Here is a 19,318-nt window from a genome sequence, read left to right on the forward strand (position 1 = left end):
CTTTATTTAAAAAAAACTGTTTTTCAGTAAGTTTAGTCATTATTTTGTTTAAAAATATTTTCAAAATTTTTCTGCAAGCCTCTTTGTGGTAAATAATTCAATGTAACAAAAGCCTTCTTTGTTTACATTTCTAAAAAAAGCTGAGCCTATTACCTCGTAGTCTGTAGGAGGACTTTTGGGGTCTTTTTCTTTTTCCGAGAATGCCATCTCTTTCGTACGATCGCCAACACTCTTCATACGCTCGTGCCGTCTCGCACGGTACAGCAAACCGGTCCGTGTTCAAGTTGTATTGGTCGCGAGAACGAAAGAAGAAGAAAAAAACGCACACGATTCAGCTTCCTCACTGTACCGTGTGCACGTATGTATTGGTGAATGTACGCGGGATATAACGATGAATCATTTGTGTCAGATGTTTGTAGCAAGGCAAGCATACACGAAAAAAAAGCTCCCCCATCGATGATCTACTCTCATGACGTGCGATTCCGCGTAGTTTTGTCGCGTGTGTATTTGATACATTGTCGTTCAGGTGCCGTAAATTGCTGGGTGTTGTATCTAACTCGGCTCGGTAGGATTTTCCCTTAAAGTTTTGCTCAATTTCCGAAAGCCCGAAAGAGATTACAAGTGCGCACCGTAATTTCTTTGGTGGTTTGTTACGAGCATTGGAAATCGTCTGCACACGCTGTTTGTGTGCGTTTTGTGGTAGGCTGTGGTGTACAGTGTTAAATTAATACGGTAGGAAGCAGGCGGCACAAGGCTGTAACGTACATCAGCGGTACGATATCCAAGCTATCTAGTCATATTGCAAAACGAAGAAAACTTGAACTTGTCCTGAAAAGTACTGCAGGAAAGGTTTCCTTCGTAAACTCGTGTTGTGTTGCGCGAAGGTAGGTCATCAGACGGCACGTGTGTATGCGTGGACTGTTAGCGATTGCACCAAACACACACACATACGTACGTACACGGATTAAGCGGTGGTCCAAACGTCAAAACAACTTAAAAGCCAGGTAGAGAGACGCATGATGAAGAATCACAGCAAAACCGTATCGGGCGCCTACGACGATCATTCGCAATTCGAGACCGATGATAGCAATAGCAGCAATACCGAAAACACGCAGGATAGCGCCAGAAGCTACACTACCACTTCCAGGCATCATCATCAACAACAACAACCGGCACAGCAACAAATGCCGCCGGAAATACCAATCGCGGACGGCAGTGAGAGTGGTGGTCGTAACCTCAACAAACAACCTGCCACTCTCGATCTTTCCATCAACGCACCGTCGCATGCATTATCCAATATTCTGATATCTCGACCGGTAAGTAACAACATAATTGATGATATAGTTTACTAGTCAAAAGTTATTATAAATTTCTACATTGGCGCCATTTTTTTGGATCCTCAACATTTTCTTCTCATTTGGGTCGGTGTCCTACCATTAAAGGCTGGTCCTAATTCCTTGCCCAGACTATATCAGTAGACTAGAAAATCGGAGCTAATATCCCAAATAGTCAAAAATAAAGAAATCGAACCATGCAAAGTCTTCACCCGAACTATGCGGCTTGTTAAGAAGCATGCGGTACTTCATGGAAAATTATGCCCATTTAAGAGTGAAAGATGGCCCTTCAAGTTTACAGGATTATGTCAATAGAGAAATTATAGAATTTTTTTTTATAGAAACCGTACTAAAATGATGCGTGAAATATCAGCAAGTAATCGATACTTCGAACGAAATGTCCGACAGTTCTAGTTCGGAAGATGATCAGCAGAATGAAATCGCGACACAGATGTCTTGCATGAAAAAATAAATAGCGCATACGAAAGCTGCTTAAGGCCCGGTTAAAAGTACAACGAACTATGTCGCTGCTGATCTACTGCAAAAGATGTATAAGATAAACGATCTTTAGCATGCTGAAATAAGATGCTTAAGATAATTTGGCTATTTGGGTAGGAACGCCAGGAGGAGTTATGTCGACATACTAGGTTTAATGATACCACGGAGGGAACGATCCAGATGAGATTTGATATCATGCCCTGCCGTGTAAACACCGGTGCCACTGTCGCCTTGGAACGCCCTTATTGTCAGAAGTCAGTCAGAAATTTGCCGGACGAGACCTCCTGATCGAGAACCCATATTTGACTGCCTGGTAAAGATGTCTCTAAAGTGTCTCCCGAAGTTATCCTATACCTTTTTTCTTGAAGGAAGTTCCAAGGCTTTGAGTGCTTGGAATTTCCTTACTTTTTGTCCATAAAAATGTAACGTTATTCCATTCACACAAGTCCGTAATCCTATAATATGCTCCTGCTCCTTATATCATACGCTAGTGACTCGACTTCTATCAAGGACTTTGGCGTGGAGTTTGACTGCGATCCTCATATCGATTCTCCTGTTAGCACTGCGTATGAAGTCCTCGACTTGCTGAAGAGATTTCATAGAGAGGATTACTTGAAGAGATTTCATTAGAGGGATACTCTAATGATCCCATGGTTCATCAAGTCTCTCTCTCTTGCTGAGGTCGTAACTGGATTACTGTTCCAAGAGGTTTTTCACCAGGTTCGCTTTATGTAAATACCTTGATGACCATCCCGATGTCGAGTCTATGGTCTACAATCATAAGATGAAAGATTTACCGATGCTCTCGATCTTCAGTCTACATCATCTTATCTCGAATTTCCGTCGGCTATTACAATCCCTAGTCGCGTGCCGCGCATTGGTTCAATTCCTCGTGCCATTTGTTTGATTTTTATCTCTCGCTATCATCCTACTCTGTGCACATCTCCAATTCATTCTTTATCTTTTGATTTAAAGCTGCTAATGATTAGGTCTAGTTTTAAGCCTACCGTTTGAAGATATAGATTTAGGCTACTGTTTTTCTAGCGAGTCCGCAGGCAAACTTTTAAAATAAACAATAACAATCTCCAAGGTCATGACGTCTCTATAATGGTTTACCATGGGGCGGTCTGGTAGAGGTAGAGGACTGGATAGCCAATCCTGCCTGGATCGTCTCCGTCGTACACATGAATGTCTATCCAGCTCCAACTTAAAAAAAGTCATGAAAGTCGGAAACGGCTAGCCGAGACCTTCCGAGGTTATAGTGCCAACGGAAGAAGATGTCACTGGACAGCACGTGCTATGAAACGTTGGTTACTTTATAGAGACCGCGAGGCTCACTGCTAATCTGATTAAACTCTACCAACCTAGATTTTGCGTGCGGGAGCATCTTTCCATTGAAATTTTCGAAACGCTGTCGCGTCTGTGGCAGGGTTCGCAATTCAGCTTGATACCACGTTGGTATGCCGCGTATCGGTCCCGCGATGGCGTCATACTCGTCTCCGATTGGTGCATCTATACACGGTTCGTTCGCGCGCGCGTTCCGTTTCCGAGAAATTGGATTTCACTTTGGGGCGTGAGTTCTCGGCCTGGCGCTGGTCTGGTACTCATCGCCAACAAACACACGCCGCTCGCGGTAGGAAGGCTTTTACAGGGGTACGATTGCGAATGACGGAGTAGGGGGGTCTCCTATATATGCTGTGACACTCAAACCACCGCATGGTGCGATGCGTCATCGTTTGTTCGGTGGGTTGTTGTGTAGCGTTTTTTTTTCCCCATCATCCTCTCAACAAGTGACGTCAGCTTGTGGTACGTACATTTGTTGGATTTCCCATTGTTTGTTGCATTTCTTTTTTTTTTGCTGAGTTACCGCTCATTCCCACTACCACTCGGTAGAGTAGCCAGAGGACAGAGTCTGTTCAACGTTGTACGTCCACGTAGGCCTACAAGACTTGAACAAATAGGATTGATTGTGGTAGTTGTTGTTACGTGCGTATATGTGTGTGTGTGTTGCACATACGAACGCTTGATGCTAAACAAATCAAGTCAGCGGGAGGAATGTGGGGTCGTCTTGTTTATTACACACGGCGCTGAATTCGCAGAAAATCGATGACTAGGTGAAACCGCGGGCTATTTTGGCGTTGATTTGTAGCTCACGTTCAACAAGTTTTGCTCTTTGCACACAATTAGTGCTGTACGTTTGATTCCGTTTCAATCTCTTCTTCTGGTGGGACTGGGTTAACAGGTTATATGGAGGTGGAGGACGTCTCTGTAGAGTTTACAGACCAAGTCAGACGTAAAGTAGTTGATGAAAACCATACATCTAAAACACATGAGCAGACAGTGAAGTCTCTATACGACAAAAAATGTAGAGCTCCATAGGGTTTGCCAGTCAGACTATGTTCATGCTCTTCCAGATAATTCATACGCCCAATAAAACACCAAACGATGCTCTGTTCGGAAAATTGATATCCAAAGTATAACAGGAAGGCAGAGAAGGATACGCAGAGAGGGGTCCGGATGTGCCGGGTCTGGGTGTACTGGGTTTTCCAAAATTCCGATTCGTCATCACCATCATCTGCGCTGAGCTATACCGTAACCGTTGCCTCGCTTCGAGCGTGTGTTGCGTTTGTTGATGCTATGGTCTGGTGCAAGTACCGCGCTTTTGGCCTTTGGCATGCGGTCTGCTGCGCTTACACATGTTCTTAAAACAAACTTATCTCGGTAGCATCTGGCGGGTGTGTTTGTCGGTCTTAGAATGAGGTTGCACAATTCGTAGTAAGCATCACGTGGAGTGAAATAGTCTCGAATTTTGCGAATTTGCGATCAGCGGTCCAAGCTGGTGGGAAATATGGAGCTGGTTTTCTGTGATGACGATTTAAAAAAATCCTCAAATAAATCTTAAGTTGAAGGCCTAAATGAGATCTTTTATGGAGAAGAGAATTCCTCAGAAAATCAAAAACTCTATCTAAGGCTTTCATCAACCATCGATAGTTGGTATCTCGAACTGTGTAGTAGCTCTGAAACCTTGAGGAGGTGTTGTCCTTGACTTAGTTTACCTTTAGTCCTGCAAACGGGAAGATGATCCAGGCGAGATTTGATACTTGGGCCTCCTATTTGAAGTCCGGCGTCCCTATCGCCCCCGATAGCCCAAGCAACAAAAAACTGGGCTGTGCAATAATTGCGATAACACATGAAAAGTTGCCAACTTCCGGTTGAAATCCGAGCCCCGAGTTACGTGCACAAAAAAACCCTCCCCGAGAACTTGAATGATAATTTCCTACATATACACACACACTCAAAGCTCGATTATTTTAGCAACGTAGAAGACCAACCCTTGGTGTGATGGGTGAAACATCGGTCTAAAAATGTGTGTTTCAACCGGATCGCAAGCAGGCCAGATTTCTTATCACCTCAACCCCGACCGAGAAAGGAAGTGACGCCCAATTTCATATCCTCCGTTTTGCTGTGTGCTTCGCTAGCTGCTTTATATAGGGGTGTAGGCAGACCATACTCACAGAGACAGAGACCCTACCCTGAAGTGTTTTTGAGCCGAACTGCGCAATCCTTATCGCAAACCGTTCTTATCGTTTGCTTCATTCGCAAGCTTGCTTTTTTTTTTGCGCTTCAACAAAAAAGGTTTTCTCCTGTTCTCGAACAAAGTTGCACGATTTTATCTCTCCACATACCCTGGTGCACTCGGGTAAGCCTGTAGGAGGGAGCTCTTATGCGTTGCTGTTTTTGTGATATTTTAAGCTAAAATTGTTCTTAAATAGGAAGTTTAGGAACTCTAGGATCTAAATTCTAGGAACTCTGGTTCTGGAGAGGACTTCCATGATTTCATGCTGGACAGTCAGTCATGAGTTTTAGGGATAATAGGGGTTTGATCCATATAATGGAACATTTCAATCACTCAGGGGAATGTTTGAAAAGTTTAGTGGAATATTGCAAGCTTTTTGTGGAACATTGCAATCATATAATGGACTCATGTCCGCAGCTAGGCGTGACCATGCTTCATTACATTGACGCCTGTATGACAGATTGCATACCAGAAACAATATTGATGATAAAGCAGTACTTCCACTTCCAGTACAAAACTATCCAAGAAATCCTTCTCCTTTCAGTTCTTGGTAAGTTGTTCCCAGTACCGGGCGTCAATGTTGCAGTGAGATGCAGTTTTTTTTTGCTTCTCTATCTCTTAAAGTCTTTCTGCGCCCTGCTCTCGTTCTTATCCTGATAAGACGTCAATGCGCAGCTCTGTCCGCTGGATATGACTTAGTGCTTTTTTCCACCCGCCCTGTTCCTTTATCTAAAAGGCACGTGACAGCTCTCGCTGGATGCACTGATTTGCTGCTGTTGTTCTGTGTTTGTGTTTGTGTAATGCAGCGCGAAAAATTCCTAGCAAATGCGAGGGTGCTCAGTACCGGCCGTTGAAGGACTGCAAGAGTTAAATATTGTCCCCCCACCGCCGGATCGATGGTCGAAGAATGGATGCCCCGGTTGCTGTAATGAAGGAGATGTTTTAGTTGAAGATGACGAAGTGAAAAGCTGGGAGCTGTTGGGCAGCGAAGAAGCGACCGTAGCGCCACATACCGCGAATCCATTTGGGGAATTCCCCCGGCATGTTTTGCGGTCACGACGCCGCATACTCTGTACGCGGGAACTCACGTCTCGGCTGCTCACACCAGCCAGACAGAAATGGCCGTCAAAGAGTTACCGCGACGCTATTACAGCTCGGACCTACTGGATCTCGATGCGGGTTTTTGGGATAATTGAATTGTTTTTTTTCTACTTTCGGAGTGCGGTTTTGTGCTCTGCTTCCGGTGGTATGTCTCTATCTTGCTGCCATCCTTGCCCATGGTGATGGGTGGGAGGTGAGGGCACTCACAATCATGCGATCGGTTCGCGGCTCGACGCTATATGGCCTGGGTATTATCGCGTTCGCCTGGCTCGCCCCGGCCACTCACCACAACATACACAAAGCCGTGCAGGGTGCGTGCCCTCTTGCCGTCGCGTGGTGGCGCGTGAGTGCTTTATATAAATGGCCAGCCAACATGCCGTCACAGTTTAGTTCATAAACATCCGAGTGACGCACCGGTACGTGCTGTGTACAAAGTTTTGAGCGTGAAACAAACCATTCCAGAGTTCGCGCCGCACTATCAAAACCATCGATAAACAACAGCACCCACCAATCAAAGTTGTTGCGGAAGTTTCGAGATTTCTTGGTGACACATTTTGAAATCTCGTGTGCGTGTGTGTTTGTTTGCCCAGTCCCCCCGTCTGTGAATGTGAAGTGATAAAGCCAAGGCAACAACAACAAAAAAAGCACCACAATCACACAGAGGACGTTTCTTATCGGACCTACGGCATTATTGTAGTGCGCGGTTCGGGTACGTTTAGTGCGATACTTTTTCCACGTTTGCAATTAGGCCGTCAGAAGGCTTTTGCCGTCCATTGGATTAACTTCAGCCACAGTGCTTGTCTCTGCGTGTGCTATCGTGCCACCAAGGAAAAGATTGTATGATTTGATGTTCTGTGAGATCTGAATCATCTTGCCGGAGAGCAGTGAAGCAGAAAGCAACCAAGTGCTATTATACCCCGCGTCCGGCGATTGCCGATAGTTCAGCAGCTAGTGAAAACACCCGTGCAATAATTGGCTAGATCCGGCCGATAGTCCCAGCTCCACAACAGACGGCGCAAACACATCACGCGAGCGCGGTGTCCTTTTTTCCGTTGGTCGCAAACACTACCAAAACACTGCCAGCGGACCAAATAATGACGAGGGATGATAACGTGCTGCTAAATGATGTTTACTTCAACGCGTACAACACCAACCCACCGCTCACACCGTTGACACCGATAAGTAAACTCGTAAGTACATGGAACAGTCGACGCTGCATACCGATGGCATATGAAGTAGTATTAGCGTTCACTAGTGCAGGGCCGCTCGGTAGCCGTGGGGGTAGCGGTGCCGGTCTTTCCACCTGTGCCGCTGTAGGAGATTCTTCCAGGTATCGAATCTCATCCTCGCTTCCGAGCCGTCGTCGTCTGGGGACTTTTCTGCGCTCATTAGCTAATGGGGGGGACAAAATTAAGTCAAGGAAATCTGAACAATGATCCCACATCAAAAGATCTCTCGAGGTATTGATTCCCGAAAGAAGAAGAAAAAGAAGTATAAATAGGAATATTTTTTATCCGTGATCATCATCTCTCGGTTGTCTCTCACTGAGCAAATCCTCGATCCACTCTTCCCTTTCTGTCTGCTTGCCCCCCTTCTCCCTCTGGCTCTGTGTGTGTGTTTACCTTGATCTTCTTATCAATTTCTATGTAAAATTTCTCATCATCCGTCAATTATCAATCACGTTTCATCATTTTTTAGCCATCGGTCGCCATTTTGTTTGTATGTACGGGTGTTTTGAGGGAGTTGTTTGTGGTGATAAAAAAAAAATGGTGGCAGCTGATGGAATGACAACGTGTGTGCGTGGATCTAGTCTTCTCTGACTTTTGGAACGTTATCGCTCGTTATCATTAGCCCTGGTATCGATGTTTGTCTAGTCGTGTCTTGGGAATAGAAGCAGACACGCAATCGCTTTCTGTTTGGTTTGATTAGTTAATCAAAAGATAAATATTATCCGTTGCTGGGACGGGGGAAACATTCAACTTCAAGAAAAATATTTTTGAAAACAAAAATCATGAACATAGGTAAGGATTTCTGACCTGACTATGGTAGAAGAGCTCGCATGGCTTTTGCTTTAAAAAAAAAGAAGGAAAAGAGGATATAGTTGCCAGTACCCCGTGCACTATGCACGTGACAGTTATGGGGCGAACAGTCGGCACCCGGCTGCAATAGTTGGTTTCTGGTTTTTCCGAAACACATTCACACATACGCAACCACAATGAAGTCAATAGCTAAAAGCGAGACGTTCCCTTCGGTCAACACCATATTGGTTACATGGTGGCCGCTGCTGACCACCATCTCATCAATACGGGTTTTCTGCGGGGTTTCCCGGGGCGCTTCTGTTCATGAGCGTATGTAGGGGCGTGTATCGAATCACAATCAACCGTTTCTTTTTTTGAATGTGTAAAATGGCCTTTGCTTCGCTACAATTCATGCTACTACTACAAAATGGCTGATATCAGAATCAGCACACTCAGCCAGTCATCAGATCGCTCAGAACTGAGCGAGATGAATATTCAAATACAAAGGCGGCGATACAAAGGAATGACGTTTTGGCTTTGTGGTGGTGGTCGTCGATCGGTAGTAGCCAAGCAAAGAGCGCTAACCGCTTGATAAAACTTCAGTATCTTACAACTGCAACTATGGCGCGCCATCTCAGTAGTAGTATACGTAGCACCATACCATCAGGCGGCAGAGAATGGAACGCCGAACACAGCCAACAACAATGTTAGTGCGCACATTTGTCACGTATTCGCGCACCATCAAGGTCATGCTGCAGGGTTACTCAAACGGCCGAGCCGAGTGAGATAAAACTTCGGCCACGCTCTAACTCGGTGGTTTCGCTTGGGAGGAAAGAAACAAACGACCGACCAACGATGGTGTTTTTTTATTATTTGTACCTCCCGCTCGATTTTGTTTTCGCCTTAAAGTCGCTTTCAATCGCTGTACAAAATACATTCGTATGTGCATAAGATTAGTTGGCGCATAAGCGAGAGGAACGTTCTAGAATAATAAATTCCAAATCTAACGCCGGCAGAATGCGGCTCAGTGGAGCGTCATATCTCTGTGCTCAATTTTGCTGAACAAAATCACGATTTACAACGTATTTAGACTCGAAGCATAACGACTTAAACTGCACAAATTGGAACCTATCCCGCGTTGATCTTCTTTATCCTCGAGCTGTCATAACCTTCCCTTTTTATTTTTTGTTGGACCGCTTTATTGTGTGTCCTACATCGCAGACACAGGCAGTACTGCGGCACATTTATGTGCATGCGATCAAGTGCGCAGCACACCCGCAGGTGCAACACACACCACCACCACCAGCAACAAGAACGTGTCGATGCGTGCTGAATCGCGAAAATACGCTTACCCACCCTAGGGGTGTTCTTGACCGGCTGGCTTTTTTTTTGTACGTTCCCTTTATTGATAAAATGGGACGGCTCTAGAGTGCCTTCTGCTGGAGAGAAGGACAAAGGCTGCACTTAGGGCTAAAACGTACGCGAGCGGGTTCGGGGAGCCCCGGAGAGACGCAACAAATGGTCGCTATTTGCCGTGGACGTAAACGTGAGTTCTAGGCTTCTCGAAGCACAAAAATCGTCAAGGAAAACGTTAAATTAACAGCACTCAAAAAATGAAAAATAATTTATTTCAGTGATTGTTTTTGGAGCACTGTATACTTACAAAGCGGAACAATGCTTTATTTCACTCATAGGCACAGAACCTTCAGAATGACTTCCGCGATGCAAAGTTAATAACAATCGCCACCAAGCTGACAGCGTTTATTTATAATTCTTCATCCAGAGAGCAAAAAGGAAAAAAAAATTCTGTTCGGTTCTCAAAGTCAACAACAATCATTGATCATTGCCGTATGGTTTCTGTTTGAAGGGTTTCAACAAGGCACCGCATAGGCCACCCTGCCTAGTGCGCTAATATTTATCCTTGTTTATATTAAACCTAAACAAATCAGGGAAGAAACTGTGCGTTTTAGTGCGTGACTCCGGTGCAATCATGTCCGGGATTTTGGATCGTAATTTTGCTCGCTTTTGGGAAGTGTTAGTGTTATTTTATTATTTTATTTATTAATTATGACGGTCCGATGCCGTATTGTCAAGGTGTTAGTGTATTTACAATGTTTTTCAGTCGATACAGTCAGGCAATGCTGACATAATGCAAAATTTTTGCTATCCACGGCTTATTGATGTTATATCCCGAACAGCGCAATGTTTTGAAACATGGAGACATTCGAGCGGCTAACTCTGACATACTAGTTTTAAATATTTTGATTTGATTGGACGTTTGACGGGCAAAACACTTATAAATTACTAATAAGTTTAATTACTTATAATAGCGCCTTTAAATGATGTTAATGACATTTTACTAAGACTTTTTTAAAGTCTGTATTGTTTTTTAAATGGCTCTATAAAATAATAATACAGCCGTAAAACGTCCAAGAGAACGGAAGGGTTCAGAACGCTATTATGATCATATTACTGTTACACCATCAGGGGGTCTGCTCAACTCTATTCTTCTCGTCTTCCATTCTAGTTGATTTATGGTCAAAGTGCATTCCTTTGCGCATGAGTTAAAATCTATATAATGAACAACTTTATCTGTGGAATGCAAATATGATGAAATATTATGAAACGCTTCAGAAAAATGCTTCAGAAATCATGAAAACCCTTTGATTGAAATGTCAATAATATTTAAAAATTGCTGCTATAAAAATGAATTGGAAATGGAATGAAAACTGGCCATTTTATTTGCTTTTTTTTAAATAAAAATAATGACAATATTAAATTCTATTAAATTGTGGTCTATTTTGCTTTGATTGCATTCATGATGAAACACGTTCCAGGCTAGAACAGGTTGAAATGGAAATGTTTCTTGGGTTAGGTTGTCTACACAAACAAACAGCCACAATACTAACAAGCCAATAGATACCGGTGGCTAAATGGTAGTATCGCGCGATCATCTGCCCATCTTACATACTTATGCATATGTGCCCAGGTAGTGGTATCGTTGCGATCGCTTTTGGACGCATCGTTTGCATCCGGTGCGATGAGATAAGAGAAATAAGAGAGCGCTTCTAGCTTGAGCTAGGAGGTGTTTGCGAATGGTGAAACGGATGCTGCGGCTGCGCGTAGGGCTGATTTTGCTCTCTCTATCTCGCTCTCTCGCTCTCTCGCTCTCTTTCTGTCTCAGCAAGATCGACCCTTTTCGGCCAATATGGGAGGATGTACTGGCGATCACCACCCGGTGTGTGCGTCAGTTACGAATCCGAACCACGACGCGTCGCCTCGCTTAATTTAGTCATTTCGAAGTTTCCAACCCTTCCCGAGAAAACGAACACAGTTTTTCGCGAAACCCCTTTTTCTTTATCCCTGTGTGTCTTTTTGATTTGCACTGTTTTTGGTTCAATTACTAGTTCGTATAGTGTTTTATTAGCTGCATTAGTTTAGTGACAATTTAGTGCATTAGTTTGCTGACTCTTTTGGGGCATTATTCTTCAAAAAATCTTCCTTCAAAAATCCTCTTCAAGCACCTTCGGCGTGCTTCTGCATAGAATAATCCACGCCTCAACCAATAATCAATCAAGCAATCAACTAGCAGATTCTGCAGTTATTATGGAATGGGAGGCCAACACTTGTGATTTATGTTGAAAATAGTGAAGTTTAAAATGTCCATCCAATGTAACAGGAAGTGCTAAAATTTTTGCATTCCACTTGGGTGGAGTCAATGGGGGTTTTTTTTTGCTTTCAAGTGAGCGTCTTTAGGGCCGTTTATTTATACTTGTGTCTATTGGAGTGTGTGAAAAAAGCTAAAGAGTGAGACGGAGAGAGTGAGAGAAAGAGAGACAATTTATAAAACAATTTTTTGTTCGAATATTGTGTGATGTCTTCATGCGCCAGGAACCCGGATAAAGAACTTCTACGGAACGCCTTTCCCGTAGACATAGGATAGGTTATATCCAGCCGCGAGTTCAGTCAAATAATTTATATAACAATGATCAAAAGAGCACCCACCTGAATTGTGGAACAGAATAACTTGCATCTTGATGTTTCGCGTCAGCCATCAAAATAGGGATATTATGTCTGATGCGCATTTTGAGATTTGCTAGGACGTTTCCCGTAAAATGAAGACTCAAATTCCTCCACATTGTGATATGTTGCTACGGTTTTTTTTCGAAGAGGGTCTCTCAATGGATTACTTCAGATGACTACGTGAAGTTGCAGCATGAGATTGATCATGGATCCTCAGCAAAACTGCTTTGAAGCTGCGGGGTGCTTATGGCTAGTACAATCGGATGAATCTTGTTCAGAGATGATAGTCCAAGAGACCTTGCCGGAGGTCTGTAGATAAGCCATAAAAGAAGATGTTTATATGGCGTACGCTGGTTTGCTTGACCTTTTTTTTATGGGCCCAACGAAGCCCGCTGCTTGGGTCAGCCGTTTATCATAACCATAAACCAATCTTCTGCAAGTGTGTGCCTGTGCATTGGGCGTGCACGTTTAGACACGTCAAATCCGGTCTCACCAAAACCCTTGTTTACGTTTTGTACGTAATGAGCTGTCAAACAAAATAACAAAAAAAAAAAAAAAAACCCCACTCATAAGGCTCGATCGGGGAGCGTAACAGATCCGGATCGGACATGTCTAAACGTGCACTAAAACTACCGCATACACTCAAAAAAAAAAAAGCGCTTGTTGTTGTTGGTGGTGTGTTGTGGCCGCCACTACTAAACAGCAGCGCGGATGCAGTAAAGCTGTGTGTGTGCGCGCGCGCACCTTCGAGCTCTAGGGGGAGATGATGATTAAATCACCTTTAAAAATAAATTCACTCACTTATCTATACAACATTTGCTTGCCACCCTTGCTTGCGATCCCCCTCTCTCTCTCTCTGTAACACCTCTGTTTTTGACAGATATTGTCTATCGCGCGCCCGTTGTTCCATTATCAAACCAAGAAAAGAAAAAGATGCTTGTTCCGGTGTTCCGGTAGTGGGGAAGTCCACACGCACACTTGCAAACTATAATAATTAAGGTGTGGCAAGAAGGGAAGTGGTGGAGGCAAAAGGAAGGGGTGGTGTAAGCATCTCTAATTATATTCGATTACGCATACTGCGAGCAAAAAAAAGCCAACCGCAACCACCACCTCCACAGCATAGCGGGCGCGCGCTGAAGGTGTTTTTGCTGTAGGGCGTGTAACCACAAACACAAACACACAGTTAAACAAATTTTCTGGTCGATTTTTTTTGGAGCTTAAAATCGACCAAAAAATGTTAAAAGCGCGTGTTTGACAATTTACATTTTTCGTTTTTTATTTGTTGTTGTTGCAGAAACCAACCAGCACGTTTAAACCGAACTTACCTATTTAGTATAACGCGATATAAATGTTTGTCACTAACACACGACGAGCCTAAGTGAGTACGATCTCTACCCCCTAGCGAGCTACAAAGCAAGGGAGAGAGGGTTAGAAAAACACAGAATCTTATCTCAACATACTGCGAGATAGGTGGGGACAGGTGTAGTTTAGAGAACCCATCAACGACCATACACGAACACCGAGTGAAACACTAAACGAAAACAGACAAATTACGAAACAAACAATAATTTTGTAAAACGAAACAAGAGAATAATACTTGCCAACTCCAAACGAAATACGCCTAATTGAGTGCGAGTGTGTGTGTGTGCGTTTATATTACGACAGCAAGATGGATGTACAAGATTTTGCGAGTTTCATCACGCGTGAGATGCTACTGGCACAGGTTAGCACGATCGGTATTTGGAAGCGTTTGTCGATACATTGCTTCTCCTGTCCTCGACCATAATAACACCGTGCCCGTTGCTGCCCTGCTAATGAGCGTTTTGTTGCTTCCCTCTTTCCTACAGTTTGCATCATTCGACGGGATCGGGGTGCACAGCGGGGTGCCGACGCGCACCACGCCAACACTGACGCCCACCACGCTGAAAAACATCGAGCAAACGTTTATGGAGGCGACAAACGCGCAGATCAATCTGCCGTACCAGGCCGGCTTCGTGCCACCGTCCTACCCGATGGAAGATCACAGCCAGGACGGTGGCGTGAGCCAGGAATCGCTCAGCTCCAACTCGAACGGTTCCTGGGCGGTGTCCGGTTCGCACGGTTACACCGGGGACGATCACGATTCCAAATCGTCCGCCTCGCTGGAGCAACCCTCGTCCGGTACGCGCAGCCGTCGGTCGGCTACCGGTACCGATGAGAATGCGAAAAACGAAACCGTTACGTTTGCGATCGGTACGGGTGGGTCCGGTACCGGTGCGCGCACCGGCGGACGTCGCAACGTTGGTGGCCGGCGCCCCCACAAACCATCCAATCTTACGCCCGAGGAGGAGGAGAAACGGCGGATCCGGCGCGAACGGAACAAGCAGGCAGCGGCCCGGTGCCGGCGGCGGCGCGAAGATCACACCAACGAGCTGGTGGACGAAACGGACCAGCTCGAGAAGAAGCGCCAATCGCTGGCGCAGGAAATACAGCAGCTGCAGCAGGAGAAGGACGATCTGGAGTTTTTGCTCGAAACGCACCGGGAGCACTGCCGGCTGCAGGCCCGCCGTAGCCCGATCGATCTGAAACCGGTCGACCTGGACACGGGCGGGTTCGAGAATACGGGCACGTTCGTGCTGCCAAAGATCAAAACCGAACCGGAGGACGAGTTTGCGGCGGCGGCGGCGGCAGCGGCGGCAACCCAACAGCACCACCAACAACCACCACCGAACCAGCTCCAGGAACAGCTGGCGATCGAGGCGGCCGAGCATGGGACTATTTCTAAAAAGTAAGCATCGTTGAGCGGCCTGGGATCGAATCTCACCCGGACTGACTGACTGTGTGCAAAGAAGTAGTGGAAGCCATTAAATGGTGGATCAACACCTCTCGAAGTTCTAGAGCCAAATAAGAAGAAGAAGAAGAAGAAGAAGGAAGGGGTTTTGGGAAAAAAACATTTGAACAGGGTTTTTAGTCTTGGAAATATATACAATATTGTTTATTTACTTTACAAATTTGAGGCCGTGACTCAGACACCACATCATCTAAGCTTATCGCTACTATTTGTTGTTGACTAGTTCAGTTACTTGGCTAAATATTAACACAGTCTTAATTCAGCTGTATATGAGTCATGAGTACACTGCGGGCATTTATTATCGCTTGAAACTACAGCGAGCATCGAGATGGACTACGATTCTTCTTCTTCTTCTTCTTTCTCTTGGCATAACGAGCTGTGCGGTCATGGCGGCCATCAAGGCAAGCGCCGTACTTCATAATGCGACGTAGTTCGTTTGTCAGTCCCCTCCCTACGGGGGGTACAGTCCGGATGGGATTTTATCCACTTATACCTATAGTTGTATACTTATAGGAGACATCACATTTATTTATATATGTTTTTCCCCCCCCCCCTTTTTAGACTAAAACTTTCGCACGCGCACAGTGACAGTCTCGAGACGCCAACACCTACCAGCAGTGCCTTCGCTCCCCTTGCCGGTGTTGGGCTGGCGGGCAACAGCGGCAACAAACTGTCGGCCACACCCGCGGGCAGCAACGGCAGTCGCCCAACGCGCCCGGACAGTCTGGACGTAAAGTCTGCCGCCCAGTATCCACTGATCGCCCGGGGCGATGCGGCCGGCTCGCTGGCAATCTCGACGCCCTCGAGCGGTCTGTTCAACTTCGACAGCCTGATGGAGGGCGGTACCGGGCTGACGCCGATAGCGGCCCCGATCAGCTTTCCACCGAACCGGAACCCGCTAGAGCTTATCACGCCGACCAGCACGGAACCATCGAAGCTGTGTAGTCTATAGTGTGGCGCAGTGTTGGGGGGGGGGGGGGGTTTCTCTCTCATACCGCCCACAAAAGGGTTAAAGTACGTCATTTTTTTTTTGGGTTTCTTTGCTCTTATTCAATCATTTACCGAATGGATTGCGCTCCCTCCGTACCGGAACCGGCAATGGTCAGCCGTTTTTTTTTGGGCGTTTTTGTACAATTGTTGTTGTTTTTTATTTTATTGGACCATGAAGTTTACTTTATTATTGTGCGAAACGACAAATTTTAAACAGTTTTTGTTTGTCTTTTTAATTCAAAAATGAGTTATATGTAGGAAGTCTATTTTTTGCATAATTTATTATTAGTTTACAACGATTCCTGTATCTCCCATTCCCTTGACGGTGTGAAGAGAGGTTGTGAGAGGCGGTTATAGCTTTTTTTTTTAAATTTTGGTTCTTTTCACGGATCGATCCGGAGGCGAGTTCGACCCGTAAGTGCAGCAAAGCATACACGAGTTCGAACCCGTAGGTTCGGGTACCAACGCGTACTCGTCGAACTCACGGGTGGCGGTCGACCCGCCACCATCACGAATACGAAAATGGAATGCAATCCTCTCCAGGAGAAGAAAACACACACACACACACATACAAAACTACGGGAACAATTCCTATTACAGTAGAGCAATATTTTAAATGTGACACCTTGTAAATTATTATTAACTAATGGGTAACTCAGTGATTTCAACGTCACAGAGTCATTATTTTAGCCTTACCGGTTTATTGTTTTTTTTTTTATTGTGTTTCCGAGGTTATTTTACACATAAAATTCCGGGAAAAGTGTAGCTGTGTTAGTGAGCTCTTGTACGACCTTAAATCACAACCACATTATTTCTTCCCTTTTGTTGCTCAACCTTACTGAAATGGGGGAGAATTGATGATTTAAATAGTTTATTTGGCTAAGGCTTACACCGTATACAAGCAGTAATTAACATCAATCTAAAAGGAAAAACACATTTAACACAGATATATCGATATATATGTACATGTGGCACTCTAGTAGCGAGTACTAGGGTTCGAGAGATATACCTCGACGTGTATTGCAAACAGAAGAAGAAAACACATGCAACGAATAGTGAGAATGGTGATGTAAAGTAAGTTGACGCAATTCAGAATTGAGTGATCGATGCAAGGACGCAGGTCGCTAGGACTTGAGGCGATCGTGAAACCCTTTTTTGGTGCCTAGGTGTGCAAGAAACACGCAACGATTAGTTTTACCATTTAATACCATGCGCTCTAATCTGCCTGTTAGAAAAAGACGGCACGGCACACACACACACACCTTAATTTAGCCACTACAATGGCGAAATAGGAAACGCAAGCAAAAGAGACATTTTACTTATACGTACGTGCGTGGGTGTTGTGTCTGCATTTGATTTCCGAACCTTTTTTTTGTTTTAATATTGTAAAATTGATTTCCAATTGCGATTGTACAGCAGGCATGCTATTTTGAACCAAAACACGCCCAAAATAGTGTAACGGAGCAATTTTGTTTTTTCGAAGTAAAACAGCTAGGGAGAGACAGAGAAAGAGAGCGAGTTAGTAATGCCCTAACGCTAGTAATGGCTGACTTGACACGTGTATAGAGAGAAAGAGAGAGCGAGAGATAGAGAGAGAGGATATTTACAAGTGTGTGCGTGTGTTCTTTTTAAAAAAAATAATTTTAACCTATACTATAACACACATTGGAACGGTTGTGTCATTTCTCGGTGTCTACACTAGTAGGGAACGTACGGTGATATATGCAGTGGTAGAGATAGTAAGCCGCAATGATCCTTCCGAGCGGGCGGTCTGACGATGTTTCGTTTGGTTCATCATTGTGTTTAATTTGTTGAGGAAAAGCAAATTGAGCAGCGAAGTGAGAGCGAGAGCACACCATACACCGTGAAACATTTATATTATACATCAATTATACAAGAACGACGGGGGGGGAGTCAGAATATGCAAGAAAAGGGTATCCGTTTTGTGGCTCAAAGGAAGAAAATACAAAACCATCGCAACGCGTGAAACTGGCAATAAAGTAAAATAAATTGACAAAGAAACATTGGACTTTGGGTTTTTTTTTCGTCAAGGAGGAGACCTTCATCGAGATCTGGTGAGTTTTAAGCATTCCCAGCTTATGAACTTATAGGACACCAACATTCTATATGAGAGATCGGGACGATTTTTCCTAGATATATGATACCTACCTAGATGACCGGATGTCTACTGTACACTGACCTCACATTGGGCCTCACCACTCTACATGTATCGGGCGTTCCTGAGATATCCTGTCTCTTAGTCTCTTGGTCAGGCAAGTCTGGAGGTGCTGTTACTGTTCTCTCATTCCATCTCGGCATGCATCAGATGTGTCCTACCTGACGGGGATGTCTGCTGTACACTGAGGATGTCAAGTTCTACCATCATATGGCCACTTCTTTCGGTTTCCACACTCTTCAAGGTTTAGCCCTGGCTCTCTGACTCATCACTCTGTAGAGTCACTTTCATTTTTGGTCTTTCGTACCTCAGCTCAACTCAGTCATTGATTGGGCTTCACCAATCTACATGTATCGGAGTTGCTGAGGACTGATGCGAATACATACTCTTTAGGACTTCAAGGCTACTTCCGACTGATAGTCCTATATCCTGACTCTTGGACTCTTGGTTAGGCAAGTCTGGAGGTCCTGTTACTATTCTTTCATTCCATCTCGACATGCATCAGATGTGTCCCACCTGACGGGGATGTCTGCTGTACACTGACGATGTCAAGTTCTACCATCCTGTAGCCACGTCTATCGATTCCTGGGTAGAGTCGCTGTGGTCATGCGTCCTTAAAGTCATCGATTGGGTCTCATCACTCTAATGTCATCTGAGTTCTTGAAGACTGATCTACGCCGCCATCCTCTTTCGATGCGTATTCACCGCTTCTGTAGACGTCTGAGGATCGCCTTGTTCCTTGATGATCTCCTCACCGATCTGGATATTCAT

The 19,318-nt window shown here is 44.7% G+C and overlaps 1 protein-coding gene across 5 annotated transcripts; it reads left to right on the forward strand.

Moving 5' to 3' along the window:
* Positions 1-413: 413 nt before the first annotated feature.
* Positions 414-18,397, forward strand: LOC118504772 (transcription factor kayak). Of its 5 annotated transcripts, XM_036039734.1 has the most exons (5): positions 11,763-11,934; positions 13,432-13,594; positions 13,846-14,274; positions 14,399-15,318; positions 15,943-18,397. In XM_036039734.1, the coding sequence occupies exons 3-5, from the start codon at positions 14,221-14,223 to the stop codon at positions 16,331-16,333; spliced, it is 1,365 nt and encodes a 454-aa protein (XP_035895627.1). In that variant the 5' UTR covers positions 11,763-11,934; positions 13,432-13,594; positions 13,846-14,220; the 3' UTR covers positions 16,334-18,397. The 5 variants fall into 5 exon arrangements, with proteins under 5 accessions (XP_035895598.1, XP_035895608.1, XP_035895627.1 ...); XM_036039724.1 differs by lacking the exon at positions 13,432-13,594; XM_036039744.1 differs by lacking the exon at positions 13,432-13,594 and having other exon boundaries at positions 11,774-11,893.
* The last annotated feature ends 921 nt before the right edge of the window (positions 18,398-19,318 follow it).

This window comes from Anopheles stephensi, chromosome X (assembly GCF_013141755.1).
Source record: "Anopheles stephensi strain Indian chromosome X, UCI_ANSTEP_V1.0, whole genome shotgun sequence".
Lineage (NCBI taxonomy): Eukaryota > Metazoa > Arthropoda > Insecta > Diptera > Culicidae > Anopheles > Anopheles stephensi.

Coding starts and splice junctions, on each gene's coding strand:
- LOC118504772 (XM_036039705.1), top strand. CDS start 1,017: ATGATGAAGAATCACAGCAAAACCGTATCGGGCGCCTACGACGATCAT. Junction 1,317..14,398: donor ATATTCTGATATCTCGACCG/GTAAGTAACAAC, acceptor TCTTTCCTACAG/TTTGCATCATTCGACGGGAT. Junction 15,319..15,942: donor CATGGGACTATTTCTAAAAA/GTAAGCATCGTT, acceptor CCCCCTTTTTAG/ACTAAAACTTTCGCACGCGC.